The 23,973-nt window shown below is 40.7% G+C and overlaps 1 protein-coding gene across 4 annotated transcripts in view; it reads left to right on the top strand.

The window, feature by feature from the left end:
• The window catches only part of LOC144942501 (polypeptide N-acetylgalactosaminyltransferase 1), a 102,982-nt gene that overhangs the window by 60,684 nt on the left and 18,325 nt on the right, over positions 1-23,973 (top strand). For all 4 annotated transcript variants that reach the window (XM_078869379.1, XM_078869387.1, XM_078869371.1 and 1 more), the window contains exons 4-8: positions 5,196-5,362; positions 8,692-8,899; positions 13,244-13,414; positions 13,889-14,006; positions 18,981-19,161. In XM_078869379.1, coding sequence (XP_078725505.1) covers positions 5,196-5,362; positions 8,692-8,899; positions 13,244-13,414; positions 13,889-14,006; positions 18,981-19,161 — 845 coding nt within the window. The remainder of the gene's footprint in view (positions 1-5,195; positions 5,363-8,691; positions 8,900-13,243; positions 13,415-13,888; positions 14,007-18,980; positions 19,162-23,973) is intronic.

The raw sequence follows: 23,973 nt of genomic DNA, 5'->3' as shown, positions 1-23,973 counted from the left end.
CTCTACTCCTAGCCTAAATACATTCACCGCAATCACTTTTCACAATATAAAAATAATGATAAAGAACATAAATATTAAAACGACTGAATAAAAATGAAATTCAAACAATGAACCTTTTTCAGAGAACGCGCACCAACAGATCTGCATGTTGGATTGACTGGCAAGGTGATGTATCGGCGTTACTGTTGCAACTGGAGGAATACCGTGACACTGTCATGGACGGATAACGCAGCCTCCCAGGTGGTTCTTGTTGGATCTCATGCCGCATGCCATGTGAAATTTTGTTCACGTGGAAATTCGATTTCGTTAATTGAAAAGGGTCGATAACTTATCAATTACGTTTACGTTGGCCAGTGTGGCACTTTGGAATGTTTGTAAATCGAGGGATGCCTGTATAGCATAGCATACATGGATTTACAGACCCATGTTTTTGACCATTGTAAATATAATGGATGTTTTTCACATGATTTTTATACAGAATTTCCAGCCCTTAACTTAATGCACATGAAAAGGTTTAAGAACGTGATGATTATCATCAAATGCTCATGAATAAAAATGTTCCCATCAACCTCTGGTAGATAGCTTCTAAGTGATTTTTTTTTTACTATTTCATATTAACCACTGAGGAATAATTTACACGATATTATCATATTTATGTACCACATTTCCTCTGAAAATTAAAACGTATTCATGTGCAGTGTAATTTTAACCTTCTCTGATAATCCAAAAAGAACTAAAGAACGAATCCCTGCAACATGAAAACTACTCAAAGTGAAACTGGTGGAGTATTTTGGTGTAGCACAATATTGAAATAGTTTTTTACTGAGTGAGGCTTTTCTGACTCTTGGGGTTATTGTTATTTAGGGCTGATAGCTTGATTACAATTTTAGAATGAGGTGTATGTAAATAAACTACAACAAATGAACAACATTTCTGTGTATGTTGCCTTTCTGTCAGCGTTTAAAAACATTATACTCAGTAAAATCTCATTTTTATCTGCACAAAAAGCATTTTGATTGATGCTCTCCATCAGACTGGCCATGCCCTTTATATGATTGACTTTTTTTTCATTGGGGCATCTTAAGAGATGGCAACTACCTTCCATTGTTTTGAGATGTCACCAGCCACACCGTGGCCAGATAGCAGCTTAAATTACTAAAACCAAACTATGCAGGCCTCCCATTAAACCTGCCTGCTGCCTTAGCAGGCTTGGGTATGTTGATCAGGCGCTGGTAACATGTACATTACATAGAACACAAACTACTCTGTTCACTTTCACCTGTGGTGCATGCACATGTTTAAAGATTATCCTGTAAGCAAATCATAATTTTGCATTAGATTGGTATTTAAAACAATTAATGTTTTAATTCTACTTTTCTAGCGATATTAATTGAATGGCAATCCATGTATAAATAAAAAATCCAGCTAAGTGGCTTCTATGGACAGTTGATTTATCAGTTTCATTTATTTGGAATAACCCTGAGCCATTCGGCTCTTGATTCGGGTGCAACCGCAACAAACAATAAAATTACAAGATACATTTAACATTTACTGTACGCAAATTGAAACATCCCCTACAAAAACAATAAAATCTTCCAGAAGATGCACCATTTGTTTATGCTGCGTACAACAATATGCAAAAAATCCCATTTTTATGTTAGATCACAATAACAATCATAATACAATATAGATTAAAATTTTAAGTATAACTTTATACTACATCAAAAAATCGGGCTAAACTAAACCTTTCTAGAAATTACTAAAATAATGCTAAAAAACAATGTAACAGTGATCATAAGAAATGTGATTGAAAGTTTACAATAGCGACATACATAACATATATTACTAAACCTAGCATCCTTCGCTAACTGTATGAGTCAGTCCATAATAGCTGGAGTAACAATAGTAGTAGCAGCAGCAGCACACTATAATCAAAAATACATGATAATTTCTCGCATTGTGAATCCCTCGTGTGCCCATGGAGGTTACCCATGCGTTGTTATTTTTTTTTCAGTCAGAAGCTGATGTCAGTATGGCCTAAAATCTGGTGACGATTTAAAGTTTCAGCAATGCAATTTTCAGGTAGTGGGGCTCTGTTTAGAAGTGCATTTGGGGAAAAACGGACTTGGTATGATTGTCTAGTTATGCCTACATAAAGAACTTTTCAGTACTGGTGGGATGTTAACAGCGGGGTTATCGAGTGAGTGGCACTCTTGGGAGAATGAGATTTGTCTGCTCTGAAGAGCAATGACCATGAATCGCTCTACTGAAGTGGAGTGCATGTGGTAGAGCCATTGGTGGAGGAGAGTGGGTTGGGCATGGTATTTTAGAAAGATATGCATGCCATTGTTTATAACTCTTATCTCTTCCAGTTCACTCATCGTTTTATATAAAGGCTTGTGCAGTTAATTAATTTTTATTTGAAGTATCCAAACTTGCAATGTTTATTTTTCAATTATGTTTGAGAAGAATTTGCCTTATGGTAATGCTATATTTCATTTTTATGGAAGATCACAATAAAAAAAGTATAAGCTGCAATAGATGCTACAATGAAGAGAGCATTTAAAAATGCAGCATGTTATTCTAGAGTACAATTATATTTTGTTCTGGCCAAATACTCATGTCACTTACAAATCATCTTTCGCTTTGTTGTTGATGAATAGGCAGATAATTCACTTACTCTCAAATGAACAGTACTTCTTAGTGACACAGTACAAAATTATTATACACAGATTCCAAGAACACTAGCCATTGAGTCCATGTGATGCAATAATTTTCTTTGCAAAGCCATTGCTATTCCGTCACACAAACGTAATAGCAAATGTATCTAGCCTATGTGTGCACTTGTAATATTCTTGTTCAAAACCAGCAATAATTGTCCATTCATTGTCTAAAGCATGTCATTTTGCTATCGTACGCTTCTTCCCACGAACTGATGTTCGCTGTTTCTCAACAGGTAATGGTGTTACTTGTGCGTGTACACAAAACTGACACCGCCACTATATCAAGTGGCACATGTATCTCACAGGGCCATGAGCACTGCTCCCGCCCATTGGCCATCTATTCACAAGGCACGGAGCCCGTGTCGCTGTAGGCCGTTCTGGTCTCGTGCCACCAGGCCGCCTCATTTGCTCCTCTCTTAGCGCACGTTCTCTGCGCAGGGAGGCTGAACGCATGTCCAATACAGAATTTTAAGCACTGGTTACATATGGCAACCGCTTTAAATGTTGTATTGCTGCTGAGCAAGTAACTCAATTGTCGTACCATTCTAATGTATAACTAATTCACTTAATGGGTTGTATAAGGCTGGAAATATTATATGCATATGTTCAGCCTGCTGGTGATGCTAGCAGAGTGTTCAACCCCGAAGGTTGCAAGTTTAAAACCAGGATCGTGGTCACTTAGGCTTATTATCCTTTTTGTAGTTCATGAAATTAGTTGCATTCTGTAGGAAGTCAACAATGTTTGTCCTATGTGGAGACTGGCCTCTGACATTATAATATGGAATATCCACCACTCACTCAGGGCCACCACTAGAGCAGAACATTGTCCTAATGCTCATTTGAGTTAGAGCACCACTTGCCTTTTTTAAAGTACATTTGTGTGCAGCATTGGCAACAGACTTGTTATCCACAAACAAACCAAGTCGCTTTCCAGAAGATATGTGGTTCCAGATGTTTCAGAATCTTCAGGGGAAGCAGCACGCACTTAATGAGAGTCAGCAGTTTCGTATTATATCTAAAAATATAAGAAGATTTAGAGGACCAGTGATGAGCAGACTGTCCTGGAGCTCGTCTGTGGTATTAGGAGCTTGGGCAAGGAGGATACACATGGAAGGCTTAAATGTTAAAATGCAAGACTGTGCGCTTTGTGGCTGCCGCAGTTTTTTTTTATCACAAAGTATGCACTCAAGGACCACTACATGCATTTAACTGTTCTGCTTATTTGTATTGTGAATACGCACAACAAAGGCGGCACCACAGAGGTGGCATTCTGTGGCTGTGGTGTGAAATAACAGAGTAGTTGGATCCAGGTCAGCACTTTTAGGGGTGTGTTAGATGCTGGTCTTGCCTTTTGGACATGAACCAAGCAAACTGAAGCCACATGTGGAATTCACAATTTACAGCGGAATGAGAGAGTCTTCGTGAAAACTATGATTTGTATTACATAAATTAGTTATGGTGCGTTATGCATCCAGCCTTTGAATATTTTTTGGAACGCCTACCCATTTAATTTCTTTTTTCAAATCAAGCAATCCTTCTGAAATATCTTCCCAACATTTATCACATGGCAACATCCTTCTAGATAGCAATTAGTGACATGGAGCAATTTTTTTCCTGCAAAATGAAATACCACATCTGCATGAGAACGCTCATTTATTCAATATTTGCCTGCGATTTTTGACAGCTCTAAGTTATATCTGACAAACTGGATTAGCTACCAACATTGTCCCTAATGGCAGAGAGTGCTGCAATGTTTCAATTAGGGCTCGAGCCATGACCCGTGCTACTTTGGTCGCCCAAGCCGGGCTTGGAGCCAGCATCTGGAAAAGCTCTTCAGGCCTAATCTGCAGTCGTCCCCTTGCATTGCCTTAATGGCTTAATCTGCACACCAACCTGCAGCCTAGAATCCCTAAAGAAGCCGGGGGTTGATAGACAGCTGGAGCAAAAAAACTAAGCTTTAAAAGGAATTGTTAAAATGCATAAATTAAGGTAACCAATCTCAGGAGTAGACAGTAAATTTACCTACTACCGATTTTGAATGTGGACCTTTTTTTTTATTTCATTACAATAATGTGCTTGTGGTTGACAGCTCCTTTAACACTTCAGACAGGAAGATAATAATTTTCTTAATTGGAACATGCGGTCAGCATTCTGACATGCTTGTGTAAGGCATAGAGAACAAACTTTTAATTGCACGAGACATTATAAGTAATTGATGATAATTGTTGTTTTCTTTGTTGTTCCAGTAAATAATGCAGATGCATCTGGTTTTGGGAATTAATTATTGACCTCCCTAGAACAAGTTTAAATATCAATACGTGACTGCTATTTTTGACACTGACATGCTGATAGTCATTTGAAGCTCGACACAACAGTCTATGATTTGGATATTACGTTTCTGAAGAATGCTCATTGTTGAGAGTTTCAAGGTTCTCCCATTTGTTTCCTCCCTGCACAACTCTGTTTTTCCAGCTGCAAAACCAAGGTGTACCCAGACGGGCTGCCGAAGACGAGTGTGGTGATTGTGTTTCACAACGAGGCTTGGAGCACACTGTTGCGCACAGTGCACAGCATTATTGGCCGCTCCCCACGCCACATGCTCGAGGAGATAATCTTGGTGGATGACGCCAGCGAGCGAGGTAAGCGTTCGTGCATATAGCACCCTTCGGTTTAACTCGGTGGCCTTAATTTAACTGGGTGGCGCATTGTCTCTTTTGCGAGGAACACCCGTTGTGGGGTGGCGGCGTGGCTTGGAGGTGAGAGTGCCGACTTGGCAACCGTCGAGGTCCCTGGGTTCAATTCCAGGCAGCCTCCTGCGATTAAATTGGGTCCTCAAGTTAAGTGAAATGATGGTCTCCGGCCAGTCACCGATGATTGCACCAAAAAAAATATCCATCACATTCAATTTGGTTCTGCACGTTATTTGGCTAGATTTCAGCTCCGAGAATTTAATATTTTTTCACTGTCATGCTACAAACCTTGCTCTCATCAGCAGAGCGAGCAAAAAGTACAGCCATCTGCTTTTTGTTGATCAGAGGTTACTCTGTGATATCTATTTCCGAGGGCCATTCTCCAACATGAAGGATTGCATTACACTGCGACAGATCCAACAGCGCCCTTTGTCTCTTGCCGTGACGCCTATAGCACAATCGGGATAAAATTGGGGGAATTGGAAAAAAATAGGGGGAATAAATTTAATAAAAAGGAACACCCACATGAATATAAAAATAACACTTTCATATGTTAGCTGCATGAGATTGTCAAATTTTATTTGGGTTATGAAACGGTAGACAATGTGTGCACAACATTTAATTGAGCCTTTAATTTCCATTTTACAGCAGATGGCATACTATGGTAATTACTTACCTAAATTATTGGGCAACAATAGGAACAGAACAGTCCTGTAGCTATAAATTGCCTGATAAGCACTTTGTCATATGTTTCCAATTCTATATGGATGTCTGTTCTTCTGCACGGTTATTAGGGGGCGCACCGTGAGACACTGTTCGAGACGTTTTGTGGCAGAGGAAGTGCTGTATTTACTCCCTCCTTTCGTGACCGGAACATATTGATGGATAACCTTTGTGTTATATTTGTCGGTTTTCTTTCCCGATAATACGTGAGAATTCAGAGTGACCCATGGTGGTTTCAATAGTATAAATGTGACTGTGATCGATACACACTTGTCTGGGTCATTGCCGCCACGAGTCGCATGTGGAAGGATTTTGCCAGAGTAAATTGTAGACTGTAATTCTTTTAATCTGGACTACGCCATTGGTTTGCATTTGCTGGAGGAAAGTAAATGTGCTCGAATACAAAGACGTGCTCTGAATGTGATACAGATTCTTCTGTACTCCTGAAAAGGTCAAGGTGACCTTTAAAGTAGATTATAGTAACTGACAGTAATGATGGTGCTTTGCCAGGTTTATTATAATAGTGGATAGTTTATGTGTGATTTCCTACCATTTCCGCATTACAGATGTCATTTTAGAAGCATCTGTTTATAAAAGTGTCCATTTTCTTCCGGTTCTTGTAATGAATGGTGCACGCTTTGATTGAGATACAGTAAATCTAATAATGTATAGCAGATGCCCGTCGTTATGTAAACTAACTACTCTGCTTCGCAATATTTAGCGAACATATGTAATATTTCCAGTTTTTTGTTTGCTCAGTATTTCTTTCTCCTGTTTTCATGTTGGCCATAATTAGGCTCCTATTTATCAAAGTGTAGCGTTACATCCTGAAGCTAAGGAATAGTGTGTGGTGTGCATGTTGAGTGTCGAGGAATGCTCAGGGCTAATCTGTCCGCTGTCGCTTTCCATCTTAATAAACAGTGTCCCTAGGCGGTGCCAAAAGGAGATAGCCTGAAGCAGCTAAGTGAACGCTGCAATTCTTCGATCAACATGCGCACAATGCACTTGTCCGTGGACATTTCGGTATCACCCTGATGAATGGATTTTCTGATAGATTCAGCCATGCTTCCTGAAGAGGCAGTGCAACGCTTAAATGGCTGCGTTTGGATTAAACATTTGTTTTAGGTGGATTGACAAGCGCTAGCTTTGATCAGAAGTCATGTCCTCTGTAGTAGTTAACTCTGCAAGTGCAACTGCTGAGAAGAAACTTTTGTTAATTCTCAAATCCAATTAGTGAGCAATAAGTACGCTACTATAAGCCTTCTGGCTGGAGGCTTAACTTACTGCAAGGGGTTTTGACTCGATGGGGTGAAGCCCCGGAAAGAAACTGACGGCACACAATTCTGCTTCATTATCTACAATTCATATTATCTTACATTTTGTGACAGTTTTTTTTCTTTCCCTCGAGCTGTATGTTACTGGATTTAGACGATATAGCTGGCAATATGCGAGTCAACCTTTTGAAAGATATGCAATAGCTGTTATTTTATACCTGTCATTTCTGGGTCTTGATTCCAGTATGCTTTATACTAGACCTCTGCAACACTCAGCCACTTATATAAGAATTGTGTCTGATGATTTCATTATTTGTTTGTGCTGCAAAGGGAATTGTAAGATAGTTTGTTTTTTAGTTCATGTTTGGCTGTGTAATTAGTGGTGTTACATTCGTGAAGGGAGATGGCTTGATAAACTATTTTCTTAGATAAAAGGTTTTTTTTTTTAAATAAATGACATTTTGTAGTTTCAAGAATTTCACTACAGCCCTCCTTTTGATATTTGGCCAATTCCTGGATGAATACTCTATTTGGGTGAGTGGGGAGAACCTCAGTGTCCAAAGAAAACCCACAGAGGATGAGATAACACTCAAATATCAATTATACAAATGTCAGATAGATGATTCGTGAAGCTGATATTTATCTAGTGAAATGGTGTTGTTTATTGACACTTTCTAACTAAGCTTTAAAACATAAGCCTTGTCTGTCTCAATATCTTTGTCTTCAACTTTTATCCAGTATAAATAAAAGTCTTGTTAAATGTTGTTTTGCTGTTAGTGACTTACCCAAAAAAAACCCAAGCTAAATTGATTTGAAAGGTATGCCCATAATTTGTCAACAACAACAACAACAAAAACAGTGCTAAATGGATATGCCCTTTGCGTTAAGGCGATGACGTCACGCACCTGTGTTGTAGCGTCACCTTGCGCCGTCACACGTCGACTCGGAAGCTTACCGTTACTTTTCGATTTAAAGCTTTCATGACTGCAGGGATTCATCTTCTTGGTTCTTTCGGTAAAGTCACGTAGAAGGGAAGTAATAAAATAATAAAAAACAAAACATAATAAAATAATTCTCACGACGTTTCGGCCACAACGCAAGCAGCCGTCTTCACCTGAGGACGGCTGCTTGCGTTATGGCCGAAACGTCGTGAGAATTATTTCATCATGTTTTGTTTTTTATTATTTTATTACTTCCCTTCTACGTGACTTTACCGAAAGAACCAAGAAGACTTACCATTACTGTCGCTAAAGAATAATTCCGAGGACTCTTTCTTGGTAGATTTTCTGAAGAGTCCGCTGGAGGAGTACGCCAGCAAGCTGCCGGTGCCGGTGCACATCGTGCGCATGGAGTCACGCTCCGGCCTTATCCGTGCCAGGCTCCGGGGGGCGGCCGTGTCGCGAGGTCAGGTGATCACGTTCCTGGATGCGCACTGTGAGTGCACTACGGGATGGCTGGAGCCGCTCCTTGCACGCATCAAGGCTGACCGGTGAGACCGCGTGAGCTTGAGCATTGACCACAGTGCATAGCCCAATACCTATGAATCTTATTAATGATAAAAGGATTTTGTATGTATGTATGTATGCATGTTGAACTTTTTTCGCACCATACATAGCCAACCGTCCACAGCCAGTTATATATTATTGGATGATCCGATAATGTTTTGTTACCTATGAATCTTATAAAAACAGTCTTTCTCAGGGGTGTAGATAGGCCATCATCATCATCATCATTTACATAACACATATAAAGCTATAAATAGAAATGTAGAAATGGAATAAATGTAACTGATTACGAAATGTGGTGCAGTGATCGATTACATTTATACTAATGAGAACTCACATGATTAACAATAATTGCTCCTGCTATGCTTTACCTTTAGGTGATTTAAACTGGCAATACTTTCAGCATTGACAAGGGAGCATTACCATTATATTAACTGTTAAAATTGAAAAGTAATCCCTTCACCCCATTATCACACGTGTAAATCTACATAATTAAATTTACACTGTGAGGTGCTTGATATGGGATTTTCTCAGATTATATTTTCATATGCACCCCTAATTTTTTTTTTACCCACAGTCTATTTAGAAAAATGCATGCAAATGTCACGTGCCTTTTTGACATTGTATCACAGACGGCGGCATCACGGTATGAATTGTAACATTTTGCGGCAAATTAGTGATATCTGCACCCTTAGAATTGTACGTTATAGATGATACATTTAATGTAATGCATCTCTGGTTACAAAAATGGTCATATCGTACATGATCATCTTAGGGCACTTAACGAAAGATAATAGAAGGAAGAAAGTAGATTGCGATTGAAAAAGAACTTCTGAGGTCAATGGGTTCTACCAGAAATGAACCGACTCACCGACTGAGATGAAAGAAGATTCAAGGGGAAGACTAGAGATCAATGGCAAGACAAGAACCAGAATGGGACTTGGGAATGTCAGGACACTGCAACAGAAAGGGAGGAGCCAAGGATGCTTGTTGGTGAGCTAAAACGGTACGTCACGAATTGTGGGACAAGTGAAACGAGGTGAATTGACTCGGGACAGGTCTGGATTAAAGGACTACATAGGAGGCATCGGGCAGGAAATAGGGATTGTCATTTAGTAACAGGATAGTGAAGTACCGTGTCCAGGTTTGTATCAGTGGGTGAGGGGATCATTACAGTCGGGCTACGGTTCAGAAATTGTAATGTAGGAGTTGTGGAAGCTTAATTCATCTTCTGAGACCACAGAAGAGGAGATGGCAAAGCAATTGATAATCCACTACAGTCGGTTTTGGGCACAGCACCCAAGCTCGGGGACGCCATTGCCCAGGAAAGAGTTAATTATGATGAGTGGGGGGCGTTTTCTAGGGCGACGTGATGTAGGACAGCTGAATGATAATGGAACCATGAGACTTGAGTTGTGCAGCAGCAACACATTAATTATCTGTAACACAGTTGGAACAGAAGAAGTCACGCAAACTGACATGAAAATCGGCCGATGATAAGACTGAAGCTCTGATTTAATTGTAACCAGTGAGCAGCATAACACATCTGTTCTTAGGATGAGAGCTTACAGAGCTGCAGATATCTACTCAGACAACAAACTAGTTGTGAAGCTAGGCGGTAAGCGAGCCAGAGGAGCTATTGTTTCTAGCATTGACACAGCAAAGCAAAAGACCCCCAAGGTGTTACAACATTTTCAGGTTAGCATTGGAGGTAGGTTTGCAGTGCTTGTGAACTTGACAGCAGAAGGGGACTGAGCCATAAGCAAAAGAGACTCTGGGAATACTTGAAGGCGATTATAGTTGAGGCAGCAGCAGAAACACTATCTTTAAATAATGAAGTAGTGGAAAAGTGTTTAAACTGAAGAAGCCGTAGATATGGGTGGGGAATTAATGCCAAAGTTGCATGGTGAGAACAGTAGGGAAGAACAGGGGAGGATGTGGGTTACGTTGAAGGAACACAGCAAGGAAAAGATATAGCAAATGTGGCGTATTACTTTTGCAGAGTGGGTTTTTGATGGGCTGTGAAAAACTACTTTGGAATAAAAAAGAGAAGTTTGAGTGTAATGAACAGGATATTTGAGGCAGGAGTTTTATCTGGATTAGTGTATGGATCAGAGAGCTGGACGCTAAGTAAGTAGTTCAAAAAAAATTGACATTTGCGTGAGCACAAGTGTCTGAGACAGATGTTTGGAATTGCATGGCAAGACAGAATAAGTAATGCAGAAGTCTGGAAGAACACATGGCAGGTGAGTGTTTTTGATGCGAGAGGCAAAAACGGTTAGCCGGGTGGGGCGTGTATGGGATAGGTGGTTGGGGGGGGGGCTCAATGCCGAGACATACATTGGAGTGGTCGCCACCGTCCTAGATGGTGGGATATTGTTCAGGCAGATCTTGGAGGTCAGGTTGTCAACTGTACAGAAGCTGCGGAAAAACTGGCAGAGGGTAGAAAGATAGGGCATTATCATGTTTAGGCCACTTGAGTCAACTTATGATTGCAATGATCCAATCACGGCTTTTATTTATATTTATATGTGTTCAAAGATATAAATATATTTACGTGTTCAATGATATAAATATATACTTACATATGCTCGGGATTTAATCCCAAATTTCATGTTAATCCTAAAAATCCCAAAATCAGGCCTAGCTATGACATTTCAGACAATCCAGATTAATCTGAAAATGGTAAGTGATGTAATTGACACAACGTCACTTCCACGCTTTTGCCACCAAAATGACATTGGGTGATGCCGCTATCATTAGCACAGAGAGACAGTTTCCATTAGTACGTAAAATAAATGATCTAAAAAGCCAAAAATCTGATACTCCATCACATATACGAATCCATTGTTTTAAAAATAATGTGTTAAAATAACAATTTGTCATCTACTTTATTCCCCGGCCTACTATATGTTTTATTCATTATATTACTCACTATTGTGTTCTAAGAGAGTCTTTATGCCAAGATTCTATCCTTGCACACGATGGCCTACATGAGTTAAAGGGATTTTTTTTTCATAGCTGCCTGGAAGCAGATGGAACAACAGGCTTAGCATCTGCTTTGAGGAAGCCACATTTATTAATAATGCATCAGTGGATCATTACGGTGGGGCCGAGATGGCAGCTCAATCCCTAAACCTAGAGGCAAAGGATGTACCACTTGGCCAGTGAGTTATCCCTTTTATGTGTAAATTAAATGTTTTAGTTCGTTTGATTATAGATGGCATGCATTGTCTTCTCTAATTAGCAAAAAAGATGCCTTGTGACATGCAGAGTTCTGTGTGTTTTCTCCAGTAGATATGTTTTTTTTAAATATAGTACTCCCATGGCACCATCTTAAAATTTCTAAAGACTTTATTTCCCTTTTAAAGAATGTTCAAAGGCTATTACAAATGTGCTGACTTGCCTGTAGCAGATATGGAAAACTCACGTTTTGTTTTTTTATACGTGCTTTTTGTCTTCTCTTCTGCGTACAATAATTTATCTGTTTTATATTATTCTAACCAAAATTATAATGTATAATTGTATCACTCCCTCCGTTCATTATCATTCATTGTCTGCCCACTGCTGGATTAAGGCCTCCGCATGCTATCCCCATCTCTCACAGTCCACCACTGCTATCATCCATTTCACTCCTATGAATAAACTGATCTCATCACTACATCTCCACGGTGATCTTCCTCTTGGACACATTCTCTCTTTTGGCTGCCATTCCGTCTTCAATATTGTCCATTGTTAATATCGCATCTCTGATTTGTGTCTGTTCCCTCATGTGTGGGTTCCTTTTTTGTCCCTTGGTGTAATGCAAAGTTGCATTTCCCCATGCGTTTTTCTGCACTTTGCAGATTTTTTTTCTGTTAACTTTGTCAGTGTCTTTTTTTCTGATTTGTGCCATATTTGGCCGTATGTGCTTATTGAAAACTTTATTCTTCGGACACATTGGTATCTCATTTTCATGATCATGTTGTCATTTTGATCCCAATTCTCCTTCAACAGTTTTTTATTTTGTTTAGCAAAATACCCCCAAAATTCCTCTTTTTTCTCATGCAGAAAAAAAAATCATTCCTCAATTTCGCTGATCACAACCCCTCTCTTCACAAGGCCTCATGATTCATGTCATCTGTTTTCTTGTCCAGTATACCAAGCTGCAACAGTATATTGATTAATTATGAATCCGATTGGATTGTGTCGTCTTGTAAGCCAGAATGTAATTCATGCATAATAAACACGTGAAATAAATCGATAGCGTCGAACCAGATTTAAAAAATATCTCGTCTTTGATCTTGCTGTTCTCGTTGCTCACTGGATCTGTGTCCTTGTCATTGCAGGAAAAATGTGGTATGTCCCATTATTGATGTGATCAGCGATGAGACATTTGAGTATCTTGCTGGCTCTGACATGACCTATGGTGGATTCAACTGGAAACTGAACTTCCGCTGGTACCCAGTGCCCCAGAGTGAGATGGACCGACGGAAAGGAGACCGGACAATACCTGTCAGGTAATCTGGAGATGGTATTGTACTGTATAAGAGATTAAGTACAGTGGTGGCTTTTGTGCCAGTTCACATATTATATGTTTGAACAAAACAATATGGACAGTTTTCACACTCATGTTGAGCCTCTATTTCATCCTTTATAATATCTGTGGACCCTAATTAGGCTTTTTCTATCTACGTGACTTTACTGAAAAAACCAAAGAGTGGATTCCTCCAGTCACGAAAGTTTAAAATCAAGATTTAATTAGGGTGTTTAATTGTTTTACTTCATATTGGTATCGTGTATTGTAATGGACGTTCAGGTCGTTATATAAAAAAGCATTACATAATTACATAAAATCCAATGGCTCGATCGTGAAAGATAAAGAACCATCAGCCTGTTCACAGAAGTACGTAATCATTTGTGTGGCTGCAGAGACAATGATGCTTTAACATCGTTCCATGTGAAATAGAGTGACGTTTTGGTGCATTTGGCAGGTCACCTACAATGGCAGGAGGGCTGTTTGCCATCGATCGTGACTACTTTCAAGAGATTGGCACGTATGATGCCGGCATGGACATTTGGGGTGGAGAGAACCTGGAAATGTCATTTCGGGTCAGTGACTGCTGCACTCACGATACCCTTTGCCTTTAACAACTTGTGTCTGTCAATACACGATGCCAATATGAAGTAAAACAATTAAACAGCCTGGGACCTAAGCTGAGCCTCTATTATATTTTGGACCCTTTCAACGCATTTGGGTCTCCATATTAGCCGCCGATTCATGAGCTCCATGCAGGGATAATGGATAACAACCTGGTCCCTAGGACGTGTAATTGTTATTATTATTATTTCCCTTCTACGTAACTTTACCGAAAGAACCAATAATATGTAGAAACCAGTCTAGTTGTGCAATCTAATGTCATAATAATAGAATGCTAAGGTGAATACAATTATATAACTACATGTTGAAGGCAGTCATTTAGTGAAGACTTCTAAGGAGGCGTAGCAATGTTGTTGTGTGGGTAGTGGACAGTTCAGGCCAGCAGTGTTACGTTGACATTTGTAACTTTCCCACTCGCTGTGGTTTCTCTGAGCATCGCTGCCTCTGGTACATGTCGTGGCATTGACCTGGTGATGAGTGGTGCTTCCTTTCCCATGTAGTTTGTCTCTGCAAATGCAGGTCTTGCGTATCGAGATGGAATTACAGCGCTAGTCATGCATGAATGTGTCTCAGTAGAGGTCACCATTACAAAACTGTACTTGAACCAGGAAAATAAATGTCCTCATTAAACATCTGGTTTTGTGTTGGTTAATTAGCACTGCTTGGCATTTTCATGCTTTGCCTTGTGCATACGAGTACTCCATTACTTTTTATTATTTTGGCTTAAAAGGACAGATAAATAAGTCATCAGGAGAGCATATGCAGTATTTTTTTTGTCATACATGCATGAATAACAGATGAGTTAACACATTCTATTTCACACTTCAGATTAAAACAGTCATCATCACTGTTCTTTCATTTTGTAGATTTTTGGTCAGACAAGCTTAAGCCACGTGTAATTATTTCAGCATGTCGTCTTGTGTAAGCCATTTGGATCTTTCACGTGAGGAATAATGCTTTTTTAATAGATTGCAAATATGCAAGTGGTATTCTAATACTCAAATTATACGTAGATAATACAGTAGTCGGAATTACACTGTCGTTTGTATTTTAAGCTTGGAATTATTACAGTAATGTAATTTAAGCATTCAGAGTCTAATGTAATTAAGTAGTGTTTGAAATGTGATACTAATTAAAACTCTCAGCTCACGTTTCTATGAAATGATGTCTAGATGCTCTTGACCTTTGCATTGCAGTGTGATGTTTGGTTTCTTTTAGTTGCTTTATGTAATTGTTTTGTGTAGCGATTAATTTTCCTTACACAGACATGAGTACAATTGTAATTTGAATTTTTTTTATAATATTATATATTGTATCTTTTATTTTGATGGTTGCATCCTATTCTGTTTGTTCCAGTATTGCAGTCTAAGTTGGATAATTTTATTAATTCATATAATCACCTCCAATTTCCCGTACCTCCGATTAGCATGGTTGGCTACGTACCGTGCGAAAGAAGTTCACCATACATACACTATCGGTGCCACGTACGTGCATCGAAAGCACCATTGCTTATGATGGTATTATTTGTATGCTCTCAGTATTTTAGAATGTATTTAAAATGATAATTTTAGCGATTAGCCAAGGCTCATTGAGCAGCATCTGTAAACTGAGCATTTAAGTGTGATACTCATTTAATAAACTGACTTGCTAAGTTACAGAAAACATCTTCTTGGTTCTTTCGGTAAAGTCACGTAGAAGGGAAGTAATAAAATAAGAAATATATAAAACAAAAAATAAAAATAAAATAAAAATTTAATGCATTCTTACAAAAAATGTGTAACTAAAATAATTTATTCCCAGAAATTCAAGTCTATACAGTATGTCCTATTTTGAAGATTTTAAAATATTCTTGCAGTCTCAATATTTTTTTCATAGTTTATTATGTTGCTTTTACTTCTCAAAACTCATTTAAATTCTAAGTGCATGTGTAATGACAGGGTGACACCTGCTGGCCAGAAAGGGAATCACGGGTACGGGCACGGTTAAGTACCAACCAATCAGAGAAGGAGGTGTATCTGGGGCAAAGGTATAAGGTGGGGCTAGCCGAGATACATCGGGAACCTGCTCGAAGGTTCCACGAGAGGGTGTGGCTGGAGGCGGGGTCTAGCCACGCCTGGGGGGATCTAAGGGGGAGCAGGCTCGGGGCTCGTGTGTGGGGTTCTGGGTCCTGACTCTGTTGCTGCTTGCCAACATCTCTCTCTGTCTTCCGGCCACATGGAAGATCTCCTGCGTGGTTTCCATCGCCGTCGTCATCACGCCGCCAGTCAGCGGCGTGGCCGAGTGAGGGCGATGGGACCACGCCGAGTGATCGGCTGTGTGTGTAGCCAATAGAGGTGTTAATACCTAGAGTCATACTCAAGTTTGAGGAAGAACAAGTGTTGGCCTGTGTTGTGCCCAGTTTGAGTAATAAAGAAGATGTACCCTCGACACGATGTGTCGTGGAAGTCGCTCATTACACATGCGTACGTGGGTGGGTCATAACCAATCTCATTGTATATCAAAAGACTCCGGCGTTGTGGCGTAATGCAACTGTATTGCTGTACATATAGTGTATTAAAAACGAATGTGGCTCGGGTGTTATCACCATGGCAGTAGAGAAAATATAGCTGCTTGCCATGTTGCATTCGACCACACCAATTTGTTCTTTTTCACTTTCCATAATGCAGTCTGCAGTAACATTATTACGAGCGCTAATTAATGTAACTGTGCATATGAGTATCGGTACTATTACAAGGAACTGTCAATTTATCTCATGTTTAAAGTGTTGGTGTGTGTGTTTTTGTTTGTGTTGGAATTGCGTGTATGCTGTGCATTCTAGGTCACATATAATAAGAACAGAAATGTTCCAGTGGCTTTGATGTATGTGATTGAGATTTTCTAATGCAACTGTATCAGAAAAATTATCCACCTTTCAATCGTATGCATTTGGAAGCTATAACATTTGCACTGAATTACAGTCTAGGGATAATTATTGTATTTTTTTTCACGTGGAACACTTCAGCTGGATAGTTCTGTGGCAGAGCTCTCGATTTGCAAGTAATCGCAGGTCTCCTTTGAAAAAGGGATTTCTTGTCTAAATGAGCTCTTGCGTGATTATAAGTAATAAAGTATTACTATCTATCTGAAATCAGGTTGCAAGTCCAATTCCCAAATGTGGGTTGTCTCAGCCCATCATCCCTTTCCACGTTTGATAAAGTGGAGATTTGGATTGTGGTACTGTAATCCCACGCCAACCACGGGGGGATTAAGGTTCCTGGAAAAGGCCGTGTTAGGCAAATCCGCGGTTGGTAAAGTACATGGCCTATGTAAAATAGGGGGTTATGGGAACCACAGCTGCGGTTAGACTCATCATAGCTTAACTACGTCGCCTGTTTCTTCACTAAACACCGAATAAAATAAAATGCAGTACATTACACAATTACATAATATAAAATGAACATTAAAGTAACTTTACATACCTATTGAGGGTAGAAGTCCATGATAATGACGATGGTGACAATCACAATGAGATGATGGGGGAAGGGGTGGTTTAAAGGAGGAGGGGCTCAGCCCACCCTCCCCTCTTCCTCCCGGTCATCAATGACAGATGAGTGGGCAGGCGAGGAGGCAGGCACAGTGGGGCTGTTGGCTCGATCACTGGTGCTGGTGGCTGAACTGGTGGTGCTGATTCTTTTCTTTAAAAAAGTGAGGATTAATTGGCTGGTGCATTTTTTGTACGTCCCGGTACACCGAGACCATGTTACGATGCGACGGGGTCTATGCGCTGCTCGAATCACAACAAAACAGACGGACAGCCGATGAGCTATGACGCAGCGGTGGCACGGAGGAGAACCGTGGCCCCACAACATTTGTAAATGCGTGTTGCGCACCCGTGGTTGCTCATGGATACACACAATTTCCAGGCCGTGATTGGTAAATCGGTGAATAAATAATAAACCGGATGTATGTGAATTCCACGTTTGGCAAGTCCACAGTTGGCGAGAGATTGCCGTAGTTCATCAGCCTTCTCCATGGGGATCACAATTTCTACTCATGGCTCAGAGTTGCCAACCAACATGAGGGCTACCCCCCACTGCTTCTTTGAGTGTGGAGACAATTTGACTTGACTTTTGAATACATACTAATTGCGTTGTATTAATGCAATAGATGTATAAATCTCATTAATTGTCACAATTTTGGGTCCTGTTTTCTATCTCGTATTTTTTCATTTTTTGTGTTATTTCATTTGTACAATTTAGCTTGCATTCGGGTATATGTAGCGCACGCATATAATTTGCACAAATTGTAAATAAGTAATTCTCACACACAGTTCAATGCATGCGATCATACACGTGATATCAATTAACGTGTGCATCATTATACGTGCAATGTGCACACAGCCATTAGTGCATACGTGCATTAGTTTGTTGAAAATGTGTGGTGGTTCATAAAAAATATCCCTGCATCAAATATTTAAGCTGTTAGACACGTGAAATATTTTCGTTGATATTCCACGTTCATTCATTCATCATGCATAGCAAAGAACCTTTGTGCCAAACGTGTGACCTCTTGTGACAGCATTCGCATAAACTGCTATTGCTGCCGTACCCGTGTCTCGAGTGATTTGTTTGATCCACGTATCACGGAGGCGACCACGGGGGCGGCGCCATTCCTTTGAGGGTCGCAGTCCACTTCGAACGTCAACCGGCAACTGAAGTGTACAATTTGCTGGAGTTTATGCATCAAGATGGGGCGACGTGTCCAAAAAGTGACAGCCGTCTTGCTCGAACTAAGCTCTCAATCGCTAGGAGAGCAGTTGTAGATGCAATGGTGACATTTATGATGAAGTTGATATTCCACACCTGTGATACAACAATCTTCATTTTTTAAGTATAGGTTTTAAATGTGCCTTTTCCCCCCATGTGCTAAACGGTGCATACGAGCAGATCTGGCAGTGCGGTGGGACACTGGAGATTGTTACCTGCTCCCACGTGGGCCACGTGTTCCGCAAGGCGACACCGTACACGTTCCCCGGAGGCACGGGACAAGTCATCAACAAGAACAACCGCAGGCTCGCCGAAGTGTGGATGGACAACTTTAAAGATTTCTTTTACATCATCTCGCCAGGTTTGTCAGGAATCTCACGCGCTTGGCGTGTGAGCCGCTTATGTGATGCAAAATTATCGTGAGTTCTGGTGGATTGTGAATAATGAAATTAATGTGAATTGCATTTCCCTTTCTGAAAATTAAATTGCATTAATCCATTGACCTATTTGTTCCTGGTCCACCTTCAATGATTGTCCTAGGGTCGGCAACCTGTGGCTCCGGAGCTGAATGCGGCTCTTTAAGGACTGCTTCATGACGTTATTTCTTAAGGATTGTCTCGTATTCATGTGCATTGCAGGTCTTGAAATATTGAGTTTTTTTACAGAATTCGGACAAAAATGGCTCTTATTAATTTGGTTGCCATCCTTATCTTTTCCCATTGTGTGAACTTTTGTTGCACTTGGCTTTTTCTTTGCTCATATTTACATTGAACCCCACTTGGCAGCATTATTTTTAAAGTTCCTCAGTAATTTTATGTAATTAACTTCCATTGGTTGTTGCAATGACCAGGTCAACAAAAATTGAGGTGTGTAATACTTTATTTATTTATGTTTATGGCTTTATTTCTCCAAAATAATTTCCGCAAAATGTATTCTAGTGTTGCTGTTGAAAGCCTTGGTGAGATAAAATCGCATGTTCTGACTTCTTTTCATATTTATATTTTATTCCGTTATGAAACCTCAGTGACGCAGTTCCATCTTTATATATGGTTTTGATTATTTGTGTGTATTTTCTTTAAGCCTGGGTTTGTGATAGCATGGATAATGGCATAATTGCCCACTGAATCAAATCCTTCTTCATAGTTAAATGATATTTGATATTCTCTAGTCTTTCTGGAACCTGATTGATGGTAAGTACAAGCATATATTTAATCAGTGCCTCTTACCTGCTGTTACATGGATAAGAAACATTAGACAAAAAATATTTTTAATTAAAGTTGAAAAGTGTGCAAATATGCGTTAAGCACATGTTGGAAATTACACTGAGAGACAGAGCGAAGAACACACGGATCGGAGAACAATCAGAAAGTTAGATCCATCACTTTGACCATTAATAATTAGACTTGCCAGAACAAGTCACCAAGTGAAATTATGGCCAGTGGTTGAGACGAACAAAAACGAAGTGGCAACCAAGGGACGGAACGCACAGGATAATACACCCGCCGTGGAGATGAATCGAGAAGATCGTCTCGTGTGCAGGCGCGAGATGGATTGTTGCGTTGCAGGGCCGTGAGGGATGGCGATGGCTTACGGAGACCTTCATCCAGCCGTGGATCGATCATTGATGACGATGGTGATGAATTAATCTACCAATTGAACTTCTGGATCAATGTATTCCAATAGCTTTTGTTAAACAACGCAAACCCTGGATTGGTTTTGACGGTTTCATGTCATCGGCAGGTTCTGGCCTATTAAATAAATATTACCTAGTGGCTTGATATTATTGGCAAGAGCTATCCATGAAAAATGTTGACCTCAAAAATTGTTTTGCAGAAGAGTAAATCCTAATGGAATTCTTGGGATATACTTCTCATACTCATTTCCTTTTTTTTTATGTCTGGGCTCTTTAAAGAGCATCCGTGCCTAATGTGTTTACAAATGAATCTTTGTTGTGTGTTGTGTGAAATTTGTTTAGGAAACTTGTCCTTTAAACTTTACGGGTTTTTTTGTACCTGAAATCCCCTGGGTGCGCAGCAACAAAAACCTATTAAATAATATAAAACTCATTCGCGGCAGGCTCCACTGCTGTATATCACACTTAAGGCATCGGTGGCTTTCAGCATTGTGAATGGTGAATAATGTGTGCCCATGTCTTCTTCATTTACTTTTATACTTGAAAGTTATACGAGTATATAATTTTAAAATGTGTTAGTTGTATTCGTGATGTTCTTTATATCAGAGGTATCAACTACTGTTTTTTCATTTGTATTACGTCTAATATATATGCTATTTTAAGTTTCTACTAAGAAACAAATGTATCCTAAAAATGTAAATATTCACTGAACACTGGTACTGACTTAAAAAAAACTAAAATTTTCAAACTGTGCATATAAAGTCATTCATCTCATGCATTAGACACAAATAAACATTAGTTCCTTAAATGAAGGGTTTTTATATGGGTGCCATTGTGACACGCTCCTCATACAGCAGATGTATGAACTCCATCCGGTGCCCACACCCACGACACAAACCACATGCAAGGCTCCCTCGTGGTGTCATTCTGTTACACACCCACCCGACCATGTTAACTCAGAGTTGCCATTTTGTCAGTGTGTTATATTTTCGGTCCTGTGCCCAGATGTCTTTTTCTGGGCTCCAGAATGAGGAACATTTTTGGGTCTTTTGCCCCGTTTGTTGGAATTAGGGCAAAGTTTTGCACTCCAAGAGAGTTGCAGCGGCTGTCGTGGCAAGGTCACTTTTGTGTGGACAAGCGTATCCCGCTGGCCGTCATTGCTACTCATGACCTACGCTGTCCCTGCGAAGTGTGGCTGCGTGTGTGGGAAGGTGTGGGGAGTGTGGTTTCTCTCAAAGTGAGTGACCCCACTCCCTGTGCTGTCAAGTGTCTCGAGACCAGCCACGGGATGGACGAGTACGCACCGTGTATCGCGCTGGCACCGCGAGATGGTAACGACCGAGTGTGACGCCTAAAAAGTTTGGTGCGGAAAAGGTGGAGGCCCAGAGCATAGATGGCAACAGCAGCAGTGTCACCCTGGACACGTGGGAATAGTGCCTGTAGCACTATCGCCTTTCGGGCCCACAAAAAGACGTGGCCCCAGACCGGCAGGGCCCTGGAAATTTTCGGGTTGGGTATGAACCCGAGTGGAGCCACGGTGCGGTGCCAGTGAGCTGACAGAGATCTCGGAGCAGCTCAGCGGGTTCCTTCACCGGGCAAGGACCGCTTACTCCCACGGGTTCCATGCCGGCCATGTTAGAGGACAGGATGCTGTTGTGGAAGAGTGCCTTGCAGAGAGCAAAAACCAGGAGTGAGAGGGTATGAGTCACCTGGGTTCCTTCAGTGATGGTAGAACCTCATTGTTGGGAGGCATATACCTCGGAATATGAAGAAGTGGCGGTGAATGAAGTGGAGGCCCGAGAGAGAGAGAGAGAGTAAGAAAACTGAATTGGAAGTTTTAAAGGATACAAAAACAGTTTTCAGGTCGAGATATCAATCATGAAGAGTGTTCACTTGATTTTATTCTTAAGGAATTTAGGAGCAGGAATGTTGCTGGAGATCTTTCCAGGAAGAGAAGCCACGGGAAGGCAGCCTCCTCTTCACGTGACTTTAAGGCAAATAGGCGAAGAGGAAAGGATCTCCATCTTCCTTATCCCAGTCATCTTCTGCATCGTGTCCCTCTTTATCAACAGATAAAGGCCATTCCCCAAGAGAGGAGGAGGATTTTTTTTCAATTTTATCGTTAAAAATCAGAGATACATTAAGGGTTGGCCCGTTGTATGCCAGCATCCCACTTCATATTTGAAAAGAATCCTGCAAATTACTCAATTAGAACTACACAGCAATCATGGCTCAATACAGGCAGACTAATGCCCACTTGCAACCTAGCGCAGAGTCAACCATGTGCCACACTAGGACAGCTGCTCCTGTTGCTCCTTCGAATGGTTGAGATGAAATGTCAGGCGATTGGAGAAGCTGAGGCATTTAAGCACCCCGTAATTTAAAATATCATAATAAAGAAAATACAAAGACATTGGTGTTTAAATGAGAAGGGGCCTCAGGGTCTACATAATTATTCTTTGACCAGCATATGGTGGATCCTATTAAACATGAATGGGAGACGCCAGCTACCACACAAGCCTTCGGTTGCACGGTGATTTTTGCTTGCTTCTACAGCACACAATGGATAAGTCCTTGGACAGAAAAGTGAGGCAATCATTCAGCAGTGGCGTTGTCAATGTGAGAAGGTGTGTACATGGCACATGCCAGGTAGTTATCCCAGGAGGTACCGCAGAAATCGATGTCAAGTAATTCCACAAGTGTGGCCACAAAGAGAACGTTCCAGGACCTTCAGATGGCGGAGAGGATGCATCGCTGAGATCATTTGAGGACGGGAGGCTTGGTATGAATTGAATCAGTTCTTTGTCCCTCATGACTTGAAAAAGAAGATGAGGAGATCAGGCTTTCAATGCATTATTTGGCCCCAAGACTGTAAGTCGATCCAGGAAGCATATAGGTCTATGGGTTAGGGGCAGTTTTGCAAATGCAACCACATTCCTCAAGGGCAAGCATGGCTGGGGTGTCCCTGCCGGAAATGTTTAGGGCAGCAGCATCGATAGTGGTCACCACACACTTTTACAAGGCGTTATAGGTTGGACACGCTGGTATGTCCGATGGCCGCTTTAGCTCTTCTCCCAACGGCAATGCCACTGTTAGCTGCCTTCTCCATTTTATTGATTTTTCCATCACCTTACGTGGGCTTTGTTACTAGCTTATCTATTTATGAGGATTGGCATTTCAATGGCCACCGTATGAAACACTGGGCTTTAGTGATATTAAGCCTATTTTTTTAGGCAGCTGTCTACACTCCACTCAACTGCTGAGCAATACATTGTATAAGGGGATGGCAAGAAGGACGCTGTTTACTGCTTTCTTGTTATAGACCTCGTGTTGGTTTTGTGGGCCTTGATTTGGTGTTGCATTATTTTGGTGAATGAGTCGACATACCCTGGTGAGGTTGACCAGGATGGTGATTTCACAGTAAAAATGGCGGCTCGGGAATTATGAGATAGGGCAGTTGTGTAATATAATAATGCCCTAAGGGGTGCAATGTATTGTGTTAGATTTCTGAGTGCAGACACAGGATGGAGTTGACAGCCG

Source organism: Lampetra fluviatilis, chromosome 2, assembly GCF_964198595.1.
Source record: "Lampetra fluviatilis chromosome 2, kcLamFluv1.1, whole genome shotgun sequence".
Classification (NCBI taxonomy): domain Eukaryota; kingdom Metazoa; phylum Chordata; class Hyperoartia; order Petromyzontiformes; family Petromyzontidae; genus Lampetra; species Lampetra fluviatilis.
The sequence above is the reverse complement of the archived record's forward strand: the minus strand, read 5'-3'. Positions and strand labels throughout refer to the sequence as shown.